Source organism: Dysidea avara, chromosome 11 (assembly GCF_963678975.1).
Source record: "Dysidea avara chromosome 11, odDysAvar1.4, whole genome shotgun sequence".
In the NCBI taxonomy this organism is placed as follows: domain Eukaryota; kingdom Metazoa; phylum Porifera; class Demospongiae; order Dictyoceratida; family Dysideidae; genus Dysidea; species Dysidea avara.
In genome coordinates, this window is record NC_089282.1 from 7,776,958 (window position 1) to 7,799,722 (window position 22,765).

The 22,765-nt window shown below is 37.9% G+C and overlaps 1 protein-coding gene and 1 long non-coding RNA gene across 6 annotated transcripts; one reads left to right on the forward strand and one right to left on the reverse strand.

Moving 5' to 3' along the window:
• The first annotated feature begins 229 nt into the window (after nt 1-229).
• On the forward strand, nt 230-22,629 carry LOC136237600 (uncharacterized). Of its 5 annotated transcripts, none has more exons than XM_066027807.1 (7): nt 230-289; nt 635-2,205; nt 2,258-2,302; nt 2,622-2,687; nt 3,170-3,406; nt 4,945-5,034; nt 9,168-9,383. In XM_066027807.1, exons 1-7 carry the CDS (start codon nt 274-276, stop codon nt 9,234-9,236), a joined length of 2,094 nt encoding a protein of 697 aa, XP_065883879.1. In that variant the 5' UTR covers nt 230-273; the 3' UTR covers nt 9,237-9,383. The 5 variants fall into 5 exon arrangements, 4 of the variants coding, with proteins under 4 accessions (XP_065883879.1, XP_065883880.1, XP_065883878.1 ...); XM_066027808.1 differs by having other exon boundaries at nt 276-359; XR_010692578.1 differs by lacking the exon at nt 230-289 and adding an exon at nt 8,853-8,934 and having other exon boundaries at nt 458-2,205.
• LOC136237606 (uncharacterized) lies at nt 16,894-18,239 on the reverse strand. The gene is made up of 3 exons (XR_010692582.1): nt 18,079-18,239; nt 16,996-17,060; nt 16,894-16,951 (listed from the first exon to the last, which is right to left on the reverse strand). It is a non-coding gene; the product is annotated as an uncharacterized lncRNA (long non-coding RNA).
• Nucleotides 22,630-22,765: the final 136 nt, after the last annotated feature.

A 22,765-nucleotide genomic window follows, 5' to 3' on the forward strand; every position in this document is an offset into this window, starting at 1 on the left:
TGGGTGGATTTAGGGTTTGGAAAGAAATTAAAGCTAAGGAGGAAAAGGGAATTGAGTACTGTATACTACATAATTGTTTGTGCAAGGATAACTCACAGGTCACATGAGTTTGACCATATACTATATTATGACCAAATCATGGCACACAAAGAAGAACTAATGCTCAGTATAGCATCAAAATTGACATAATAATTATACTGGTAGTGTTTAGTATACGTATTCCGGATACCTCTTTGCTTGAATGCGCGAAATTTTTAGGGCGTAGTCTTGTCAATGGCTTCTCAACGAGGTAAGATTCATTTTAGTGATAGTGTTCGTGTTACAGTGGTTTAGAGATAACTGATTGTGTTAGTGTTGTGGTGCGTGCTTAGATAATCTTGTTTCTAGAAGTGATTAACTTACTATCATTCAATATCGATTGAATTGCCATAGTAATTCTATTCATTGATACAGTGCTCTGAGAAAGTCGTAAACTTTGTAGCTCGCTGTTGTTGACAATTCCCTAATAACTTTGCGAGCCTGGTTTCTATATGGTGCCCACTTAGAAGCGAATTAACTTTATATCATAAATAGCGAACTATTATGATAAGGTCGTCTTATAATTATGTTGACTTTGATACGGTCTTTTTCGTAGGAGCACTAGGAATAGAAAGCACCACTACTATCAAGAAACCTGGTCATAACGCCAAGTACAGTCCTCGACACAACCAACCGTCTATTAACGCGGTCAAGTCGGATGTAAGAACCTTTTTCGCTACAAGTGGCAGCAGTGAAGGTGACAACGAAATGAGCAGTTCAAGTGATGCTACGGTAGCAGTGACTATGCGCGGCAGTTTGGCTGCCTACCAACCGGTAGATGCTAAGAAGAGACTAAGCAAGATTCCTGTTCCAGGTGCCTTAGGGCCACCCAAAACTTTGGGACTTCACAGAGCTAATTCCCTGGGTAGTAGATCTGCCCCATCCTCAGGGAGCACAACTCCAGTACCCCCTGAACACAACAAAGTTGTGTACAGGAATAAGGCTAGTGGGCAAGGTAGGGTTAAAGAGGATACATCTACCTACCGACACTCAATGAATGAGCAGAACTTTAGGAGTTTACCGTCTTCAACATCTACTTCTCCTGCTAACAAACGCAAAAGTGGAGCCTTGTCATCAAATTCTTCATCAAATTCTCTGACTTCTGGTTCAGGAGCAGCAAGGCCACATTCTAATGTTGGAACCAAGAAGGCTCATAATGGACGGGTTCCAATTTCCAAGACAAGTTCTGCTTCAACTCCAGAAGAAGTGAAAAAAGCATTTGAGAAGGATAGACAAGCTGAGATCTTCTCCAAGCCTTCAGGAAACAGACAAACCTATGGTATGCAGAAAAGTTCTTCTACATCTTCTCGGTCACAGAGCCAGAGTAGTTCAAGATCAGTAAGTCCTAATGAGCCAAGTTCATACACTTTTATTCGTAGATCAACTATGCCTAGCAAACGCCCACAAACAAAACAAGTTTCAAAAGAGACCAGTGCATTAGCACGACTAGCGTCAAGAATTACGCAGTGGGCCCAGAGGTCTCAAAATGATCCAGAGCCTCGTACCAATATTAAACGGCCACAGACCAACAAGCCATCTACAAGGACTCAAGAAATACCTGCAAGAAAGACTCCATCTCCATATGACAGGACCAGCAAGTCTAATGTCCCTGTGAGAAGATCTTCATTCAAACTCAAAGGTAGCAGAGGCAGTATTAGTTCAACTGGTTCTGTTAGTCCTATTGACATACGTACTGATGATACCACTTCATACCAGCACTCTGACAGGGACACGGAGAGTCCATTGTTTGACACAGAGACTCCCATGGCACCAACTAGTCCTTTATCAATAGAAACACCAGTAAGAGGTGATGAAGCAAGCAGCTTTGAGTCTAGTACAGCATATGTTGAAACAAGTAGTAGTAGCATGAACAGTAATACTGCTACACCTATTGTAACTAAGAGAACTCCTAAGGAAGGTGGCAGTAATCGCCATTCACCATACTATATAAGAATGGCTGGAACTTCTAACAAGACTTCTGAGTTGGGTCAACTTATAGGTGAATTGAATTTAGAGGAAATTGAAGGAGCTGTGTCAATGGAGGCAGACGAATACAGACGGATGGCTCAGGAGGTAAAAGCCCTAAAAACTGTACTACTAAAATTAAAGAGAGAACTACAGGCTGATGTAAGTTGATGGTCTATAGGTATATTTTGTTTACTGACAGTGTGTTTTACAGCATCAAGGTATTAGCCCAGTATCAAGTACTGCTGGGGGGAAAGTGGTAAGTGGAATGCTATTTAATTTTTGTGTTGGCTTCTGAAATACCATCTGTGCACATGAGTGCATTCATGTAGTGAATGATTTGTGCATTCCTTGTACAAATTGTTGTAACTGTGGCCACTTAGTTATGATACTGAAACCTCAGTTGACTTCATGACTGTTAATGTGTATAACATAATCAAAAAGCAAATTATCACTTGTACAGTGATGTGTATGTCTTTAGCTACTACTAGTCAGTAGTGTTGTATGGGTAGGTCTGGCTAGTTTTGGGATGGTTACATGTTTTAGTGATGGTCTATGTCCTCTGTGTTTGTACACAGGTAAGGGCTCGACGATTATCACCTACACCACCAGACTTGACAGCTAAGGTTGATCACCTCACACAGGTGTGTAGTGTAGTGAAGAGTAGTGCAACTTAGCGTGCAACTCCCTCTGTGTGTGTGTGTGTGTGTGTGTGTGTGTGTGTGTGTGTGTGTGTGTGTGTGTGTGCATGCGTGTGTGTTTGTGTATCGTGTGTGTGTATGCATTCCCTACTCTGTATGCCTCTCATCTGCATGGTGCATGTCTTTTCCAGGAAGTAGTCTTAACTATTCATTTTATTCATTCACAACACTATATTTATCTTGTATACCTGATCTTCACATGTTAAGAAGCTAGGAAACCCTCCATTACTTCCTACCACTGACATACTTGTAACTATAGTGAATCTTCCTTTTAGCAACAGTTCCTATGGTAAACAGAACCCCCACTGTGATGTGAATACTATCAGTGTCTTCAGATGCCATCTGAGCTTCTCAGATTTCTCATAGACTTACAATTTACTTTGCCATAACAACTTTTTAAAGTTTTCATTTGTTGTTTTTTGTAGGAAAAACGTCAACTCAACAGCAAACTTGAGAAGGCACAGAAGGACCTGTCATCTCGTGATACCAAGGTTGAAGAGCTAGAGAAACAATTGAAGGGCCAGCAAGAAGAAACTAAGCAGCTGAAAGAGAAGTTATCTTCCTTGGAGAAGCACAGAGAATATCTCCTGGACAAAGTAGAGAGACTACATGCTGATAAGCACAAGCTAGAATACAGGCTATCTATGGTAGAAAATGATCCAGTAAGTTTCATATAATGTTCATGTACCAGTAAAGTATGTGTCATACTCTATTTAATGCACATCCTGAAACAGATATGTCAAGCATATTATTTCTCATACATTCAGTTTTAACACTGATTTTTTTGACTGACTTTAATAGCATGTTGTTTGATGTTTTACTAAAGCTGTAGACTTGCCAACTGAACTACAGCATACTGTGTATAGTGTATAGTTTGCTGTGAATAAAGATAAATTGAAAATATACATATCTGGTGAACAAACACTCTTCCCTTTATTGATCAATGCTAACTATTGTGTGGTTCTTCAATAGAATATTATTTATTCAGTACAATAACAAACAGATAGTATAATGAAAAGAAAACAGTACTACACAAACTACACAATCATCCGTCTATGTGTTTATATGTGTACAAATTTTGGATGTGATATTGTTGCAGTCAGTATCACTGGCACGCAATAAATCCTAAAATGTTTTAGTACAGAATGAACAAGATGAGCACACAAGTCATAATTAAATGTGAAATGCTAATAAATATTCTTGTTACAGGTATTTGCTTTACTAATGTTTTACATATAGTGTAGCGTCACAATGCAAAATCGTGCACCTTTTCATGAAGGCATGAAGCTTTCCACATACATGTAAGTAGTACTCCTTATGACATAATTTTTTTATATATAGTGCCATCGCAGATTTGACCTTTGGTGACTTTTATGGCCATTTTTGTCCAGAAATTTCATAATTTTTGTCTTTATCTCCCTGAGGCATTAATTAACTCGCTAAAACATGGTACCAACAATATAAAGTTCTTTTTGAACAAAACAACTTAGTTTGATTTGAAGTTAATAGGTGATTTTATTCCAAAGTTATGATCATTTATATTTATATTACCCATGGATTTTGAGATAATTTACCTCTCCATGGGTAATTTACATCCCAAGGGCAGGTAAACTCAGAGAATTTTGGAGACGATAAAAATAATCATAACTTCAAAATGGAATTACCTATTAACTACCAAGTTGTTTCATTCAACAAGATCTTTACTTTGGTACCATGTTTTAGTATGTCAAGTAATGCCTCAGGGAGATAAAGACAGAAATTATCAAATTTCTGGGCAAAAAAGGCCGTAAAGGTCACCAAAGGTCAAATCTACGATGGCACTATATCAAAAATACATGTCATGAGGAATACTATTTATGTGGAAAGTTTCATGCTTTTATGAAAAAGATTTGGCTAATTTTGGGGCTACGACTAATAGGTTTTGCTCTATAATAGCACTTGGTTAAAAAATGTGCATGTTTTGGAATTTTTAGATGGTTATCAAGTAGTGCTGCACATCACTATTCGAAAATAAATGTTCATGGTGGGGAGGAGGGCTTTTTGGACTAGACATTAGAATGATGATATATTGTATGGCCATATGTTACTGGTCAGAGTGTATAACTATTCAACCTACAGTGTAACAATTGGTATTTGTAGGAGTGTTGCAGCCAGGGTTTTGTGTCTACTGAGTCTGTACAGTGTATCTTGTTTTTTGTAGGATATTGGTGAGGTATTATCTGATCTTGAAATCAGTGACGATGAAGAAATGGAACATTTAAAACATCTTCAGTCTGAGTCATATGATATGGTGAGTGTGTAATCATCTGTTAAGCTATGTGTGTGTTGGGTCTGCTGTTAGTGACTAGTGAAATATTTAGCAAGCAGAATCTTCTATGGCTTTGTTAAAACTCTCTATTGTAAACTCTTGGTATTAGCAGTCTGTGTTATTTGCTTGTGCTCATAATAATAATAATAATGTAGTAGAATGGTAGACCATCAATTTTGCAGAGGCACGCGAGTGGTTTGTGCATAATTCCAGCATATTCCATCAATTGGTGCTTAGAGAAATTACTGTACACAATCTGTAATAGAGTTAGGCTTTGGTCATTTAAAAAATGTCCTTGCTACCCAATGGTAGTCTTTTTACAAGTGACCTTTCTGTAATGCTCAGCTGATGGTCAGGAAGTTTATTTAGAACCTGTAGGCTTCGCTGTGTGCATACAACATGTTGAAATCACTTTCCCTAGTAGTCAAAGCATAATAACCATTCTGATTTATTCTTGGCTATGTGAGTGTGTGTAGCTGTTGCGTGGCCTCTCTGTGTGAGACCTGGACTATCCTGCTGTGGGTTACTAGTCCTGTCCCAGGAGTATTTTTCTGAGTGGTAGGTACATAGGTATCCTGGTGCTGGTTCACTGGGTGGCAGTAGCTGTCAGTTACTGGAGGCTTTGCTTGTGTTTTGTGTCAGTTATCACCCATGTGTTGAAAATACTTGTTTTATGATTTTGAACATAGTCTGCACTTCTTAAATAAGTCGATGTTCTCTTTTTACGTGCTAGTCCATATGCATGCATGTGGTTTGGTTTAGGGCTGTAGTGTTATTGTGTTTGGTTCTGTATCATAGTGGAAGTGTCTTAGCAGTATCTAGTATGAAATAGTCTGAAGTGACATGAAATCAACACATAGTTTGAGTGAGTGAATCTGGAGTTTCATCTTGCTTTTGAAGTATCAGATTGTTTTGGTTTAAAACAGTACCATTCTATTGACCATGATACTGAAATAGAAGATTGCTTTTAACATGTTTATAATGTTCCCTGACCTATTTATTTGTGTTTATGAATAACTTTATCATCAACACCTTTGTGGTATTGTCATGCATTATATTGTTAACACTTCTTCTAGTATTGTACAGATTTAGAAGCATCATTTTTAAAAAGTAAATTGGGTCAACACAGGTTGCTCTTATGATACAGGTTTGTTTGTGTCACGGAGTTGTTCATAAAGAAGCTGTTGGTGTAAAGCCTTGTAGTGGTTGAGCTAGCATGGCTGTGTACATTCCAGCCAATCAGTGATAATAAGTTGTTGATTTGGATAAATTGTGGTTACATTATGACCTTGTGAAAGTGTTGTTACAAGTCCCTGTATAAGGATGGAGTGTTAGACAAAGGCACAATGGTGTAATATTAGTGCTTCACTGTAACTGTGTGGTTGTGGAAGCTTTAGTAAAGCATGTCTGTCTAGTAGCTCTACTTGTTTAGGTAGTGTACTGTAACAGGTAGGAGTGTGGTATGTGATTCCTGCTAAAATTTCTCTAGCATGTTTGTCACTACCTCATTGTTAACCACAAATATTTATTTGTGGTTATCACCTGTGGTAGGTCATTAACTGTGTGTCACACATGAGTAACAGCATCTACTGCTTGGCATTACAATTGAATAAAAAAGATTTGGCCCAAATGCTCCATACTTTTACTAAAGTTGAACTCGTATGTCATAACTGTGACAAAGTACCATGTGTAATTGCACAACCTAACAATTGGCAAACAATGTTAGGAATTGGTGTAGTTATTTGAAATCCTTTGTAGAATACTTTATACAGGTGTTAGGATAAGATCACATGACAAGTAACAAACCTCCTCTGTGGTTGAAACCTTTTATCACACATAAAATGAATTGAAGTCTATTTGCCCTGTTGTGTCGGGAGTATGGAAAACCCGGATCAGCCAGAACAACCCGGATCAGCCGGAACAGTGTTATTTTTGCAATTGGATCACATGCAAGTACTATAGTATACCACAGATTATAAAGATTCCATTGACGAATATACAAAATTTGTCAACTACAATATTATCCTTACTTGTAACAAATCTAAAGGATTCACCACGAAGAACATGGGAGTAAGCAATAATTCGGATACGCGTAAAATCATTAATCTTAGAACAATATTTCTCAGCCACAACTTTATCTTACCATTCCTAGTATACAATCGCTACTATCCCAAGACATAGTTTGCTACACTTATACAAGCTAGCTAGCCTACTCATGGTCAGTGACCGAATTTATTAGAGTCAGGCTTACTGGTACAAGGAATACAAACGCATTGTACAACAGTGCCATGTGGCAAGTTAGCATAGTACTAGCTAGAAGTTGGTTTTTAAATCCTTTAGTTAAGGGTATGGAGTGTAGCTGAGATAGTTAGGTTGTTTTAGGATGCATTTACATGCATCCCAATTAATGCTCGCTCTCCTGTTGATTTATCGTGTACCCTGTAAAGTTGTTACATGAAGTAAGGATTATATAGAGCACATTAGCATACAAATTTTGTTTATTCCACGATGGAGTATTTATAATCTGTGGCATGCTAGTGTTTGCACGTGATTCCAATTGCAAAAATAACACTGTTCCGGCTGATCCGACATTCCGGGTTTTCATACTCCCCTGTTGTGTCCATAAAAGAAAGATTCTTTACTGTAAACGAGGAGACATTTCTTGTAGAACTGTGAAGCATTTTTGCAAGTGTAGTTTTTCACTGATTTGATATCATTAGACATTGTAGACTTACAGTTGAAGTTGTAATGTCTCAGTACTTGCAGCACAGGGTATTTTTGTCCCACTCTTTACATGTTACTATATAGGTGATATACTGGGATAGGCATGTGAGTTGATTATATACCATATAGCATACTACATAATCATGTACCACAAAATTTACTTCCTTTATTTGGTTGCGGTGCTGTAGTACATTAAATAGTAGATGTGAGTAATAATTTGTGTAAACCAATCTACCTTTTGAACTAGAAGTAAAGCAGAATGACCAATAACTGAGTGTACCTGATTGATCTCACATTGTGTTAACTGATGTTGCCCCATCCAAAATGTTAATGCTCTTTCCTGTCTAATCTTATGTTAATGCTATGGAGGACAAATATGTTAGTTTGGTAGTAGTCTCATTTGTAGGCTAGCTATGTACATGTGGACTGTCTGGTAACCTTCTGTTGGCCCTGGTAGAGCTAGCTATGAATAATGTGCACACTATGTATGAGAACTGACTGTTTAGTGTACTTCAATTCTGTGTCATGTTGTATTAACATTGTACACTGGTGTTATAAAATGGAGTAGACAATTGTCAGGTGCTTATCCATCGCACGGGTGTGTGTGTGTGGGTGTGTGGGTGTGTGTGTGTGCATGTATGTGTGTGCATTGCTGTTGTCTTGTTGAGCAAGAAACTCTACTCACATTGCTCTAGTCTATCCATCTGTAGGGAGGTGTCAACAAATGCCCAACTGTCCTTGTTGCATTATTGAGGTTGTGGTGGAACATAGCCTCTCTCTATAAAACTTGGCCTGCAGATTAATAGTCCTGCTGCAGGAGGATTTACCTGCACAAGATTTGAGTGGTATACAGGCACTCATTCACTGAGCAGCAATAGCTGTGTTTTGCATTGCTTTGTGGGTGTGGGTGTGTGTGCATGCACGCATATGTGTGTGCGCATGCATGTATGCGTGCTCATGCATGTATGCGTGCTCATGCATGTATGCGTGCTCATGCATGTGTGTGGGTGTGTGTGCATGCATGTGTATGTATGCGTGTGTGTGTGCGTGCGTGCGTGCGTGTGTGTGTGCTGTAGGTAACATGAAAGAAGTAACAATTCACTCATCACAATCTATCACAATAGTGAACCTTCTATTGAGCAGGGACATGTGAATATAGTAAGGTCACCTGTCCAAACTGGCCATTGTAAAGTCTGCACAAATGTGTACAAAATGGTCTGCCTAATGGAGCCACCTGTTTAAGTTTAGTTCAGGACAGTTTGGCCCCAAGGCAAATTATTGTTGTATTGTCATCAAATTATATGTGGTATTTTAATATATACACCTTGGGACCAAAAGACACCTTGGGACTAATATGTAACAATGATGATGCTACCATTTCTCCGATACAGAGTGATGGGTGTGTGGAGGAGAACTCTGATCCTGAAAGTCAAGCTGCCATGACTGGAAGTTTACAATGAATTAACATGTGAAAATTGAAATAATTCTGTTTTATACTGTAAACAAATTGTATATTGTACATAGACTTATTTTACAATAGTTCTGCACTATTCAATGTAAGTGCAGAGCAAAGTGTAATTGTAAAGGAATTATGTACGTATTTTGAACTAATATATTTGTAAGTAAGATACAAAGTATTACGTAAAATAGTTTTCTTTGTATTTTCTATTCTGTCATGTTTGGTTGTACATATGTACACAACATTTAATTAACTGCTCAATTAGGCTAATTAAAAGACATGTACAGGTATATTTGCAGTGTAGCATGTTAATGTGGCCACTAAAATGAGGACACTTGGTAATGGTCCCAAAGTACCTTAAATAATTAATAAATTGTTATGTGCATTGGATAATAATGACTGTTCTATTGGAATAGTTAATCAAAATAATGTGCTTTCCATGAACTCTTAATATATGTTGAGAAGTTGGTGCAAGTTTGATGAAAGTTACCAGAAGCAATGTTGATATATAATTTTTGTACTGTATAAAGGTCAGAGCTATTACCAACTGATTCTGACATGCACATTTTTTAGTCTGACAAGATCAGGCTGTGGTTATGACAACAGTACTAATGTGTACCTATAGTATTTTGTAGCACTGTATGTTTACAAGCAATTATCACACATGTACATACAGCTCCTCAGAGACACCCTGAAAAGCTCATACCTTGATAACCATGCCAACTGGCCATTACCAGTGTATACATTTAAATCCTGACACCTCATGTACTTTGGCATAGTCCTAAGGTGCCTGCTGGAATGTAGAGAGTCACCATAACCATTATTATGTACACCTTGTATATCAAGCAAAGAAATTATAATTACACTGTAAGTATAATGGATTCTTGAACTTGAATAGATATATGATAAGTGTAACTACAAGCTTATTATATTTCGATAGTAGTCATAAAAATTTATGCAACAAAATTATTGAGATAGGTATAGATAATGTATTGAGATAGGAGACAATGTATAATATTTTCCATTGCACAGTTGTTTCACTCTTAAAATTATATAACTAAAATTTGATTGGCATGCAATTTTACCAAAAAAAGTTAGTGGCGTGTTGATTAATTAATATAGGCTACTTCTGCTGACACAGTATCACCGTTTATGCTATTTTACTGTATTATACAGGTGAAATGTGACTGTTCTATTAGGGTAGTTGACTGCTCCATTATAGTATTTTGATATGAACCTTTTTCTTTTTTCCCCTGGCTAGATGGACTGCCCTTGTCGCCACCCCCAGCACTTGGTGTATGAACCTTTGATACCTTTGCAAATCAATGGAAACTCAATTTTAATTGCCTGACCAATTGATGGAACCCTTAACCCCCTGAATCTTCCCCTACCATTACAATTGGTACAACTAGACAAATCATTACGTGACATGTGAAAAAGGCAACATATTGCTAGACAGCCTAAAGCTGTTACAGGTACAATGATGCGGCAAAGTGTCAAGTAGATTCATTAAAGATACGAAAAGTGAGGTATCAAACTGGGATATCTGGAAAAGAATGAATGGATGCTCTATTAGAGAATTTCACTACAAGTGACTGTTCTATTAGAGAGTAACAATCTTAGGAGCTATCTCTATTGCAGTTTCCACCAACTGTTCCATTAGGAGTATATCGATCTATTTTCATGGAATGTAGCTCCACAGTTTGAAATATCCCCTACTAAATATGCTAGCATTATGTTGGCATAGCACTCCAGCCTAGTATGCTTTATTATAAGTAGCTAAGCAAACAAAAATACATCAATATTATTTATGATATTTAATTTGATCACATAATATTATACTTACAACTAGCTACCACAATATTCAACTACATTAATACATGTATGGTACAATCTCTGATATAGACAACACATCTACTAAATATATCCTAGCAAGTGCACCATTCATTATGAAACACATTATCATTAGCCGAACAAAATGATCATGGTGTTTCTTTGACGTACCCACCATTGGGTGTACAAACCCTTCATAACAGATATATACAATTCCTGTTAATAACATAGTTATCACAATCCATACTATAGCTCCTAAGATACTTCCTATAATAACAATTCCACCTGCACATACAGCAATTGGAGAAGAAATGAAATCTTTCTTTAGTACCCATATGACCATATTAAACACCACTGATATTGTTAAATAACCAACCACAGTCCAACTGATGTCCCCAATGATATGAGACCACAATATGCTTGATAGATGTTCATAAGAAACTCTGAAATATACAGAATCATTCACAATATACTGAGCAATAGTATCACAAGATATACTCCAAGATGATCTATCACAATAAAGAGAAAGAAGACTAACAAAAGCTGCAATGTTAGTGTGATGATCAGTATCACTCCATTGGTTGAGTAGCTCTAATGTAAAAACTCCTCTCAAAGAATATTTTTCTAACAGGTCAGTATCATAAGGACCATCTACCTTGTGAAGGCTAACAATAACATGACCGTTATTGCTGTTGTTATAACTGGCTATATCAACTCTTATGCATATTTTAAATCCACCAGGAAAAGCAAAGAATTCACTACTGTACCATTGTTTTTTAGCCTTCATTGTTAATCCAAAGTTTGACATCTTTAGGATAACTGGTGCTACCTGATCACCATGAAATGACAATTGGCTGGACCAGGATAGTCTCAAAGACCATGGTGTTGGATTTGGGGTACCTAACTTGTTTGTAAACTCCTCTAAAAACTGCCACAATTCTCTGTGCATGTAGTTTGCTTTTTGTCCCTGCATAAAATGCCATGAACCTACCAATACAAGGATCAATGCCATAAGAGTTACAAGAAGAATTACAAACAGTAATAGACAATTTTTGCATTGATGGGTACACGCTCTCATAGTGGAAGTGACTCTTTCTAGATGTTGCGGGGTGAGTACTTGTGATGATTCTTGTTGTGGTTGTCAACTCCTATGAATAATAATATTAGGGTGAATACATGCATGTACACACATTAACTAGATGTACGTTTCCTGTGAGAGCATGCACCCCCCAATACTTCCTGAGAGCATGGCTTTCCCCTACCCCTCCACTTTTAAGAACTGTTCTCTGCCCCAGCAATAATCTTTAGTTCAAAATTAGAGTATTCGCTACACACTGATTGTTTTATTAGAAAATATCAATCTTGTGCAATGCACTGAGTGTTGCATCACCACACTTTTATTATCTCACAGAATTTTTTTCATGGAATTACCTAAAGGGAAATAGGAGGCTGAAAGCCGCTGAATGCAAATATCACTGGATATACAGGCAATTGGGTGCTTCACTAGTGTATTAATATAAGTTGAGTAAATGAGTAGTATATGATAGCTAAACAGGAAAGTTTTATGCATACAATTACAATCAGTCAATGGGCACAAATTCCACGCAAGTTTACAAACAGCAAAACATGTTTCCTATAACTGGGTGTGGCTTCATGGATACTTACAAACTTCAGTACACCTTGCTAAAAAATTAGTGTGGCTCCACATATGCCACACATTTCCAATAAGTGGGCATGGCTCCGTATAAGACTGCAGACAGCAATGGACAAGGATTCATTCATGCCTACAGACTGCAATACACCCATTGATAAATGAGCTAGTCTCCAAATATGTGTACAGACAGTAACACATAATCCTGCCTGGACTGTATGTAGCCTGACCTGACTAGACTATTAACATGTCCACATTGTCAAACTGATTAATCCATTTCACATTTGATCCAATCCAGATCAGATCCCTGGACAAAATGTGACCCAGGTGATAAGACCAGTTTTCCCAGACTAGGTCACAGTATAGTAGTGATGATGCAAATGCTTTTTTTGTTTGGTGGGGACAAAGAGAAAAAAAAGCAGTCTGGTCACATGAGACTAAGGCTGCATCTGAATACTTAGCTGGTAGGGCTGTGCGATAATGGTAAAACCTATATCTTGCAATTGACTATAGAGACAATCATCTTATCTCAATAAACGATATTATCTTAATAATAATGTGACATAGGACTGTTTTGTAAACACAGTTTTACATATGTACTTGTTGACATAAAGTCAAGTAATTTTATGACTTCCCCAACTTGTTTGACACCTTTCCACAAGTTTTTCCATTTTACAAAGAGTTGCTATTATGTTGATAAGCAAATTTGTTATCTTATTTACAATAAGTGATTTAGGTATCTAGATCTTAATTATCTCCCAGCTCTATTAGCTAATGTACATGCATGTGTGAAAGCATATGCAGTATATAAAAAGGAACCTGTTAATCAGGACTCTTGAAAATGAGGACACCTGGACACTTTGTAAGGCCAAGTAAACTTATCTCATCCTCAATGCGGGCAGGAGGGGAGGGTGAAGATTTTTATATTTGTTTTTATCAATCAAATACCTGAATTAGACAGCTCACATATTTTCATCTAATTTATTTAGTCAAAGAAAATAGCATCAGTCAAAAATTTAAGCGGTGCCCTGAATACATACAAGATGATGTACATGCATACATACACAAAACAAAATAACAATTACATTGCACAATAGCTAACAGTTTTAGCATCACCATAGTGTTCTAGGCAATCTGTTCCAAATGGCCACGTCCCTATGTTTACCAAAATTATTTCTCACACTGGGAACATGCCATCTATGTAATTAAGTTTCTACCAGAGCAACCAACAGCATAAGAAAATTTCCATGTAAATGGTTACGAGGTGATCTTGTTGACTATATATCCTGAAAACCTGCAGCCTTCAGTCAGAGATAATTTGAAGGAGTCAATGATCATTTTGTGGCACTTACAGTATGAGCTCCTGACGACGAGTACAAGTAGAATTTCATGATGACCAAACAGAACTACAGTAATCTGGACCCAGTAAAGTATAAGCTTAATATAGCAACTGAAGTACTCCAGGCTTAACGTGATTAACAGTAAAAAATTTCCAACAAAGGACATAATTCACGTGAGCTTGCCAAGTGAGATGTTGATTGAAATATACTCCTAAATACTTAGTAGTACAGACCTGCTTTAAAATAGATGTCAATGTAAGATTCTTTCCACCAGTTCTCTGACACAAGCAACTTGTTAACAACCAGCTCAGTAGAGACATTCGCTACATCAGTTTGAATAGTATGCTTAACCACAGAAAGGTCACTATAGCAACTCAGTATGATCTGCAAACATAATACAATGCAACTTTCTTAGTTCACTCTAACCTCTAGAAATGAAATATAACTTGAAATGCGACTTTCTTAGCTACTAGTTGCTAACTAGAAAAGTTGCTTAATGGCTGCATTCAGTCATCAGTAGTACAAAAAGTTGCTGATGAGGTAAGGAAAACAATGATGCATGCGAGCAGAAATGAGAAACTAATAATTAAGTTTATGCGGCCTATAGTGGTCCCAAAGTACCCCTTAGCATGTAAACTGACTTGGACACCTTGAGTCAGTCCCAAGGTCAGGTCACCCGTATCAACTATTCAAAAGTATCAAGAAGTGTCGGTTTTACATAATTGTGTTGTATAGCTTTCTGCTATACCAGTTGACTCTCATGGCTTTTATTTGAATAAGGAGAATTTAGAGATGCTCTTTGTCTTAGGTATGGTTGGGCCTTGCCTAGTGTACCTGGTAAGCGTCATTGCGGAAAGCCATTCTTGGTGGAGTATTCTATGATTTGTTCTGCAGGTGGCTTTCCAACCATCATCATAATGAGGTGAGAGATCTCACTGCGCAGCTTCTCACTGAGGTGTGTTCCTTTGCAACCTTTGAGTGGGAAAACTTTTACTCATCAAAGTGCAAATGTGACAACTTGCTACACACTGGTGTAGTGTTTAAAGTCGTTACACACTTTCTGTAACAACTTTAAACAGGCTGTAGGACCAGGTGTCCTACAGACCTTCAGCACTTGTGCTGTAAAGCCTTAATAAATAAATTTTAAAAAATAAATAAATAAAAATGTGGAGGATTTTGCTAGGGTTGATTTAAAAGCACAGGGTTTTTGGTCTCGACAACAGAACCATCCGGGAATGGAATTCACTGCCACTATACAATTAATTGAACCGAACACTTTAGCTACATTTTCAGACTTGATTGTACAGCACTTATAATTGTTTGGGCTTAATCAGCTTTGCTGTCTGCCCTTCCCCCCCAAATAATAAATAAAATATAACAGGATGCCTTTTTTGATACAAGGGTGTTCTATCTGAATGCATCCAGCAATTGAGCTTCTTCCCTGTCTGCTGTGTATTGAAAGCATGAAGCAAATAAGAAGAGGGAGTATGCTGAGAGAAGTGAAGTATGCTGTTTTCACCCCCCTGATTTTTTGTGCCTCTGGTGGGATGGCTCATGAAGCCACTATTTTTTATAAGAGACTTGCAGAGCAGCTCAGTATTAAATGAGAGGAACATTGTTCAGTGGTTATGGATTGGTTGAGATGTTGTTTGTCATTTGTGCTACTTTGCAGTGTGATTTTATGTATTCAACATTTCAAGGCAGCCGGTCATCCAGTAAAAGATGATGTTTCCCTTACAGTAGCTGAGGGAGTCCTGCAGCTGGACTTTGACTAATTGATTTTGTTTTTGTTCTTATCATTAATCATCATTTCTTTAAAAAATTAATTAACTGGGGCAGAGTCTTGCCCAAGGTTCTGATTTTCTCACCAAACTGGCGCCATGCAAACATATACATTCCTACTAAAGTACGCACATAGGGTAGTTATAACATATTAGCTAACCTTTGAAGAGTATAGAACCGAGAGTCGGGCTCGCCGAGAGTAGAACCACGAAAGCGTGCCGCGAGTGACTGAAGTCGCGCTTAGTTGTTAGGCGCAATCTGTGAATTTGCGCAGTTTATAAATTGCGCTGCGCATTTTGTGAATTCATAAAATGCGCAACAATTTTTGCGCAGTTTGTGAACTATACCGTAAGAGCTGCGCATTTTATGAACTGGGTACCGCTGTTACGTTCTTGGCCGATTCAAGTACGTATCACAGGGAGGAATGACAGGCTTCTCATTTTACCCCCTTTATACTAGCTGAAGGAACATGGATAAACTGAACCGGCTGAAGACGCATTCTACCCGACTATCTCTCCCTCCAAGGTTCCTTTGCGTACTCTGCAGCTGGCCTGGATAAGGTGCACTGTCTTTCTCTCTCAGTATTGCCGCTACGTATACTACAGCATTTGTGGTAGGCTAAGCCATTCGTTTTGATCAGCTGATATTGGTGGGCACAGTCCAGCCTGCATGTTTTACTTTTCCTAGCAGTTGTCCAGCACATGCAAGTACTGCACAAGCAATGAAATGAATATCAGCACATAAGGTTTGGTACATTGTAACCCAAGTCCAACATCATATCTTTAATGTCCAGCCTTAAATGGTACACGTAGTTAGTTTCACTCTCACATTATTCCATGCATTCAGATGTAACACAACACGTGGTTAGCTACATAATGTCACCTCTGTGTGATACAGTTATTAGTGCAAACATATAGTGTTTGGAATCAGGTATGCTATGTTACACATATAGCTAAGTATGCTCCAATACTTGAGTTATAAAGGTACAGCTCCATTTGATGAACAGCAAGACCCAGAAAAGTTGCATTCATTTTCATCTTGCCTGGCTATAGCCACATGTCTTCCTAAACACAGTTCATGGTACCCCCATGAGCAACTATTGCACCTGACCTATGGAATCCATACATTAATTTGTATGCATAACTAGACCTCACCATGTCAGTTGTATCATCATTCAAACTAATCATTCCACAAGATTGACAATAGTCATCCAATGATTCTAAATAAACAAACATTATAATTCATGTGACACAGTCATCATAACTCGTCGGTATAATACAACAGATGATGAAAAGAAATTTGCTGGTTCACAAAGAAATCCAACTATTCATCAAGAAGGTTATTTAAGCTAATATAGATACATTTTACCATAACATGAACAAACACGTACATGTTTACTTAATGGTACAAATGACACAATGTGATGATGTATATCGAACTGATTGCTGAAGCAATTAATAGGTGTATAATTATAATAATTTTGAGGGAAGCCATTACATGGTGCTAGCTACCACAAATCAACACCTTCCACTGTCAGCAAAGATACATAAAGGAAGACTCAAGTAGGTCCATGGTGTTCTCATTATACGTACTGCAGTATGCCAAATTAAGGTACCAAGCAACGTTGAACGGTGAAGACATCAAGCCCGTAGCAGGGGGTCTGTTCCAGGTAGTTGTAAAGCTGAGTACCGTGTGCAAAATACACACATGGTCTTACTAGGGGGTCTGGAGGCATGCCCCTACAGATTCCTTCTGAGATCACTTACTGACTGCTCTATTAGAACAAATGACTGTTCTATTAGAATGTCGTAATCTTTTTGCAAACTAATATATCAGAAAATTGATAGGTGGGCTCCATAAATTGATAGGTCGATGGGGACCAGAAAGGTTTGGTCTCTTGCAAAAATATCAGCTAAAATCCAGCCTGACTTGTCCTTCACAACTTGGCATTATTATAAACTTGGGAACCGAACTACTTGTTCAGTACAGAATATTGGTATCACCCATCTCCACAACGTATGACTAGTGGCTATAAATTTTTGTGATGCTTGAGAATATGATAGCATACATAATTCACTATACTTCCATATCTCTGCTAGTATTTTCTTGTAGTCTACATGTCCATTTTCAGTTGAATACACACGTTCTACTAAGTCATAAAATCTCTTAACTGTTGCAACTAAATGATGGTCATTCTCATTCTGTAATTTATGAAGGACAGGCACAAAGTTTCTTACCCTTTGTTTGTTCCAACTTCAGCTCTGGGTAGTTTAACAAAACAAACTTCTTTGTTGTAGTAATGAAAGGCAGGGCTAATTAGAGCATAACTTCTTTCCACTCCATTCAAAACGGTCTGATATCAAACATGATCTTCTGCACCTTCTCCTCCGTTACTGTTTTGTTTTGATTTTTGGAGGTATGGTTGGGACCAAGATATCTTCTCTACAGAACCTTTCGAATAGCCGGTTCTCTGCAACCCTCTTTTGACCTCGCTTTTGACGTACCTCACAAACTCATAGCCGGTGAAACTCCACACCTCGCATACATTGCCCCGAGGAAATCTCGTGATCCAACACTTGGAATGACAGAAAGTCGGAAACCGATACAACAGGCTGTACGTGTCGCATCTCGCCTTGCCATATGGCAGCGCGACACCTGCATAAATTGTTACGCATTTTATGAATTCACAAAATGCGCAGCGCAATTTATAAACTGCGCAAATTCACAGATTGCGCCCAACAGCAGCACAGAGCTACGGAGGTACAAAAATTGCGTTTTCTTTCTTCCTGCCAATATACTCACGGGTGTTGCGCGCCGGCTTCTTGGGCGGGTATCACTCTTTTCACCCTATTTTTTTTTTTCACCCTATTTCATAACCCTACAGAACTTTGACAAAAAATGGTGAACCAAAAAGGCGAAAAAAAAAGTGCAGTATAGAAGGGGGATCGAACCCAGGATCCCAGTGTGCTACCGATTATGCTACCGCTGCTAGCTTCCTTGATTCTCTTCTTTTGTATCTTATAAATGTGACTAACGAAGAACCTAACCCTAAAGGTGAAGAAGAAACCAAAGCTGAACTCTAACCCTAACGCTAAGCTACTGGACGCTTCCCCTAAAGTCTACTACTCGCGGAAACTACTGGACGCATCCCCTAAAGTCGACTACTCGCGGCAACTACTAGATGCGTGCCCTAAAGTCGAAGAGAGAGAGCAACAACTACAGTAGGAAGTCTGGATGCTTTTGAGCTTAATATTACGTAAGGGCAGTGTTGCCAGATGATTTGCTCCAAATGTTCTTGTGAAAAAATAAATTTGTTCATAAAAAGTTCATAAATCCATAGTCACTTTCCGAAAACTAGCCTACACATTATAAATAGGTGGATCTCTGGGTTAGTAGGGCACTGAAGAGCAAAAAAAAAAAAAAAAAAGGTTACCACCTAAAATTGCCAAAAGTTCATAAAAAGTTCACAGATTACTCCAGGTTCATAAAAAAGTTCATAGATTATTTCAGGTTCACAAACCAGCCAAAAGTTCATAAAAAGTTCATAGATTATATTATTTCAGGTTCATAAACAAGACAAAAAGTTCATAAATCCATGAACTTTATTCACAGCATGGCAACACTGGTAAGGGTTATGAAAGGTGGTGAAAAGAGTAAAACCCCTTCTTGGGCCACACGACACACTACCGTGTGTCTTGATAAACTCTTCTTCCGGTATTGTACGGATTTAGAAGCATCATTTTAAAAAGTAAATACAGGTTGCTCTTATCATATACTATCTATGCTCTTATGATACAGGTTTGTTTGTGTCATGGAGTTGTTCATAAAGAAGCTGTAGGTGTAAAACCTTTTAGTGGGTAAGGTAACATGGTTTGTGTACATTCCAGCCAATCAGTGATAGCTAATCAGTTGTTGATTTGGATAAATTGTGGTTACATTATGACCTTGTGAATGTGTTGTTGAAAATGCCGGCCTGTGGTGACAAAGACACAATAGCGTAGTTTTTGTGCTTCACTGTAACTGTGTGGCTGTGGAAGCTTTAGTAAACCATGTCTGTCTAGCTCTACTTGTTTAGGTAGTGTATTATAACAGGTAGGAGTGTGGTGTGTGATTCCTACTAAAATTTCATTAGCATGTTTGTCACTACCTCATTGTTAACCACAAAATTAATATTTATTTGTGGTTATCAGGTAGGTCATTAATAACTGCATGTGTGTCACACATGAGTAACAGCATCTACTGCTTGGCATTACAATTGAATAAAAAAGATTTGGCCCAAATGCTCCGAAGTTGAACTCGTATGTCATAACTATGACAAAGTGCCATGTGTAATTACACAACCTAACAATGATATTTGAAATTGGTAGTGTTATTTGAAATCCTTTGTAGAATACTTTATACAGGTGTTAGGGTAAGATCACATGACAAGTAACAAACTTCCTCTGGGGTTGAAACCTTTTTATCACACATGAAATGAATTGAAGTCTTTTGTCCTGTTGTGTCCATGAAAGAAAGGTTCTTTATTGTAAACAAGGAGACGTTTCTTGCAGAACTGTGAAGCATTTGCAAGTGTAGTTTTTCATCAACCAAAACTAATTTATCAGTAGACATTGTAGACTTACAATTGAAGTTGTAATGTCTTAGTACTTGCACAGTACTTGCAGCACATTGCAGGGTATTTTTGTCCCACTCTTACATGCTACTATATAGGTATACAGTGGAACCCCTCTAAGACAGACACTATTGGGAAAATGAAATATGTCCTTTATTTGAGGGGTTTATAAAATTTAAAATATATAGTCAGTTTTAATGCACGAGACTAGACCAAGTGTTGGAGCAAGATGGGTTATGGTACATTGGTTACTTACAGTGTGTGGCCTCTACTACACTATCCAGACAATTAGGCACCACAAAAATTTTATACATGTTCCCATAAAGACTTGTCCAGTTTACTCCATATTTGATCAGTTCTCAAGATAGTTGGCTATACAGATTATGTAGTTTATCCTGTAGTGCAGTTTATTCTTAAAGTGTACCAGCTACTATTTTCAGAAGACCCGAGTAAAAACATTAATAGCAGTATTTGTATATACATTCATATGGCTTCTAGTAACTTTGGTGCTTTGTCTCGCACTTTGTAGAATAGGCAATACAGAGACAGTACTTTCTGAATTAAATGATGTGGTTTGATTGATAGTTGTAACTGGCAATGAACCTTTCTTACTTGTGTCCACGATTGGCGAGGTGGTGTACTATAGTGCTTGCCATATCTGGGAATTGTGCAGTGTCCGGTTTACGAAATAGAGAGGTGTCCGCTATTGAGGGAGCATTAATACACACAGGTATTGGAAGTTGTATTTGGGACTTTATTAATTGCGTTATAAAGAGGCTGTCTGCCATTCGGGGGTGTCTGTTAAGAGGGGTTCCACTGTAGCTTGTATTGGGATAGGGATGTGAGCTGATTATATGCCATATAGCATACTACATAATCATGTACCACAAAATTTACTTCCTTTATTTGGTTGCGGTGCTGTAGTACACTAAATAGTAGACTGTGAGTAATAATTTGTGTAAACCAATCTGCCTTTTGAACTAGAAGTAAAGCAGAATAAGGTGTTGACCAATAACTGAGTATACCTGATTGATATCACATTGTATTAACTGATGTTGCCCCATCCAAAATGTTAGTACTCTTTTCTGTCTGATCTTATGTTAATGCTATGGAGAACATACATGTTAGTTTGGTACTATTTGTAGGCTAGCTATGTACATGTAGATGTTAACCACTGTCTGGTAACTTTTCTGTAGTTTTTGTTGGCACTGCAAGTTTTTTGGTAGAGCTAGCTATGAATAATGTGCACACTATGTATGAGAACTGACTGTTTAGTGTACTTCAGTTCTGTGTCATGTTTTATTAACATTGTACACTGGTGTTATATAATGGAGTAGACAATTGTCAGGTACTTATCCATCACATGGGTGTGTGGGTGGGTGCATTGCTGTTGTTTTGTTGAGCAAGAAACTCTACTCACATTGCTCTAGTCTATCCATCCGTACAATTGGAGGTGTCAGCAAATGCCCAACTGTCCTTGTCACATTATTGAGGTTGTGGTGGAACATCGGCCTCTCTCCATGAAACTTGGCCTACAGGTTAATAGTCCTGCTGCAGGAGGATTTACTTGCACAAGATTTGAGTGCTTGAGTGGTGTACAGGCACTCATTCACTGAGCAGCAATAGCTGTGTTTTGCATTGCTTTGTGTGTGTGTGTGGGTGTGTGTGTGTGTGTGTGCGCGTGCATGTGTGTATGTATGTGTGTGTGTGCATCCGCGTGTGTGTGTGCTGTAGGTAACATGAAAGAACTAACAATTTACTCGATCACAATCCATCACAATAATGAACCTTCTATTGAGAGTATTGCAGGGACACATGTGAATGTTCTATTAGAGTACTATTACCAATGTAGTGTTTACACAACGTTAGGTCACCTGTCCTAACTGGCCATTGTAAAAGTCTATAAACGTGTACAAAATGACCTGCCTAATGTAGCCACCTGTTTAAGTTTAGCCCAGGACAGTTTGGTCCCAAGGCAAATTATTTCATTGTATTGTCATCAAATTATATGTGGTATTTTAATATATACACCTTAGGACTAAGAACTTTTATATGTAACGATGATGATGCTACCCTTTCTCCCATACAGAGTGATGGGTGTATGGAGGAGAACTCTGATCCTGAAAGTCAAGCTGCCATGACTGGGAGTTTACAATGAATTAACATTTTTATGTGAAAATCGAAATAATTCTGTTTTATATTGTACATAGACTTATTTTTACAATAGTTCTGCTCTATCACTTGTGTTTACAATGTAAGTGCAGAGCAAAGTATAATTGTAAAGGAATATGTACGTATTTTGAACAACTAAT

Excerpts from the sequence above, each read along its gene's own strand:
- LOC136237600 (XM_066027806.1), top strand. The coding sequence starts at position 583 with ATGATAAGGTCGTCTTATAATTATGTTGACTTTGATACGGTCTTTTTC. Across the intron at positions 2,688-3,169 it reads AGGTTGATCACCTCACACAG|GAAAAACGTCAACTCAACAG; the intron begins GTGTGTAGTGTA and ends TGTTTTTTGTAG. Across the intron at positions 5,035-22,542 it reads AGTCTGAGTCATATGATATG|AGTGATGGGTGTATGGAGGA; the intron begins GTGAGTGTGTAA and ends TCTCCCATACAG.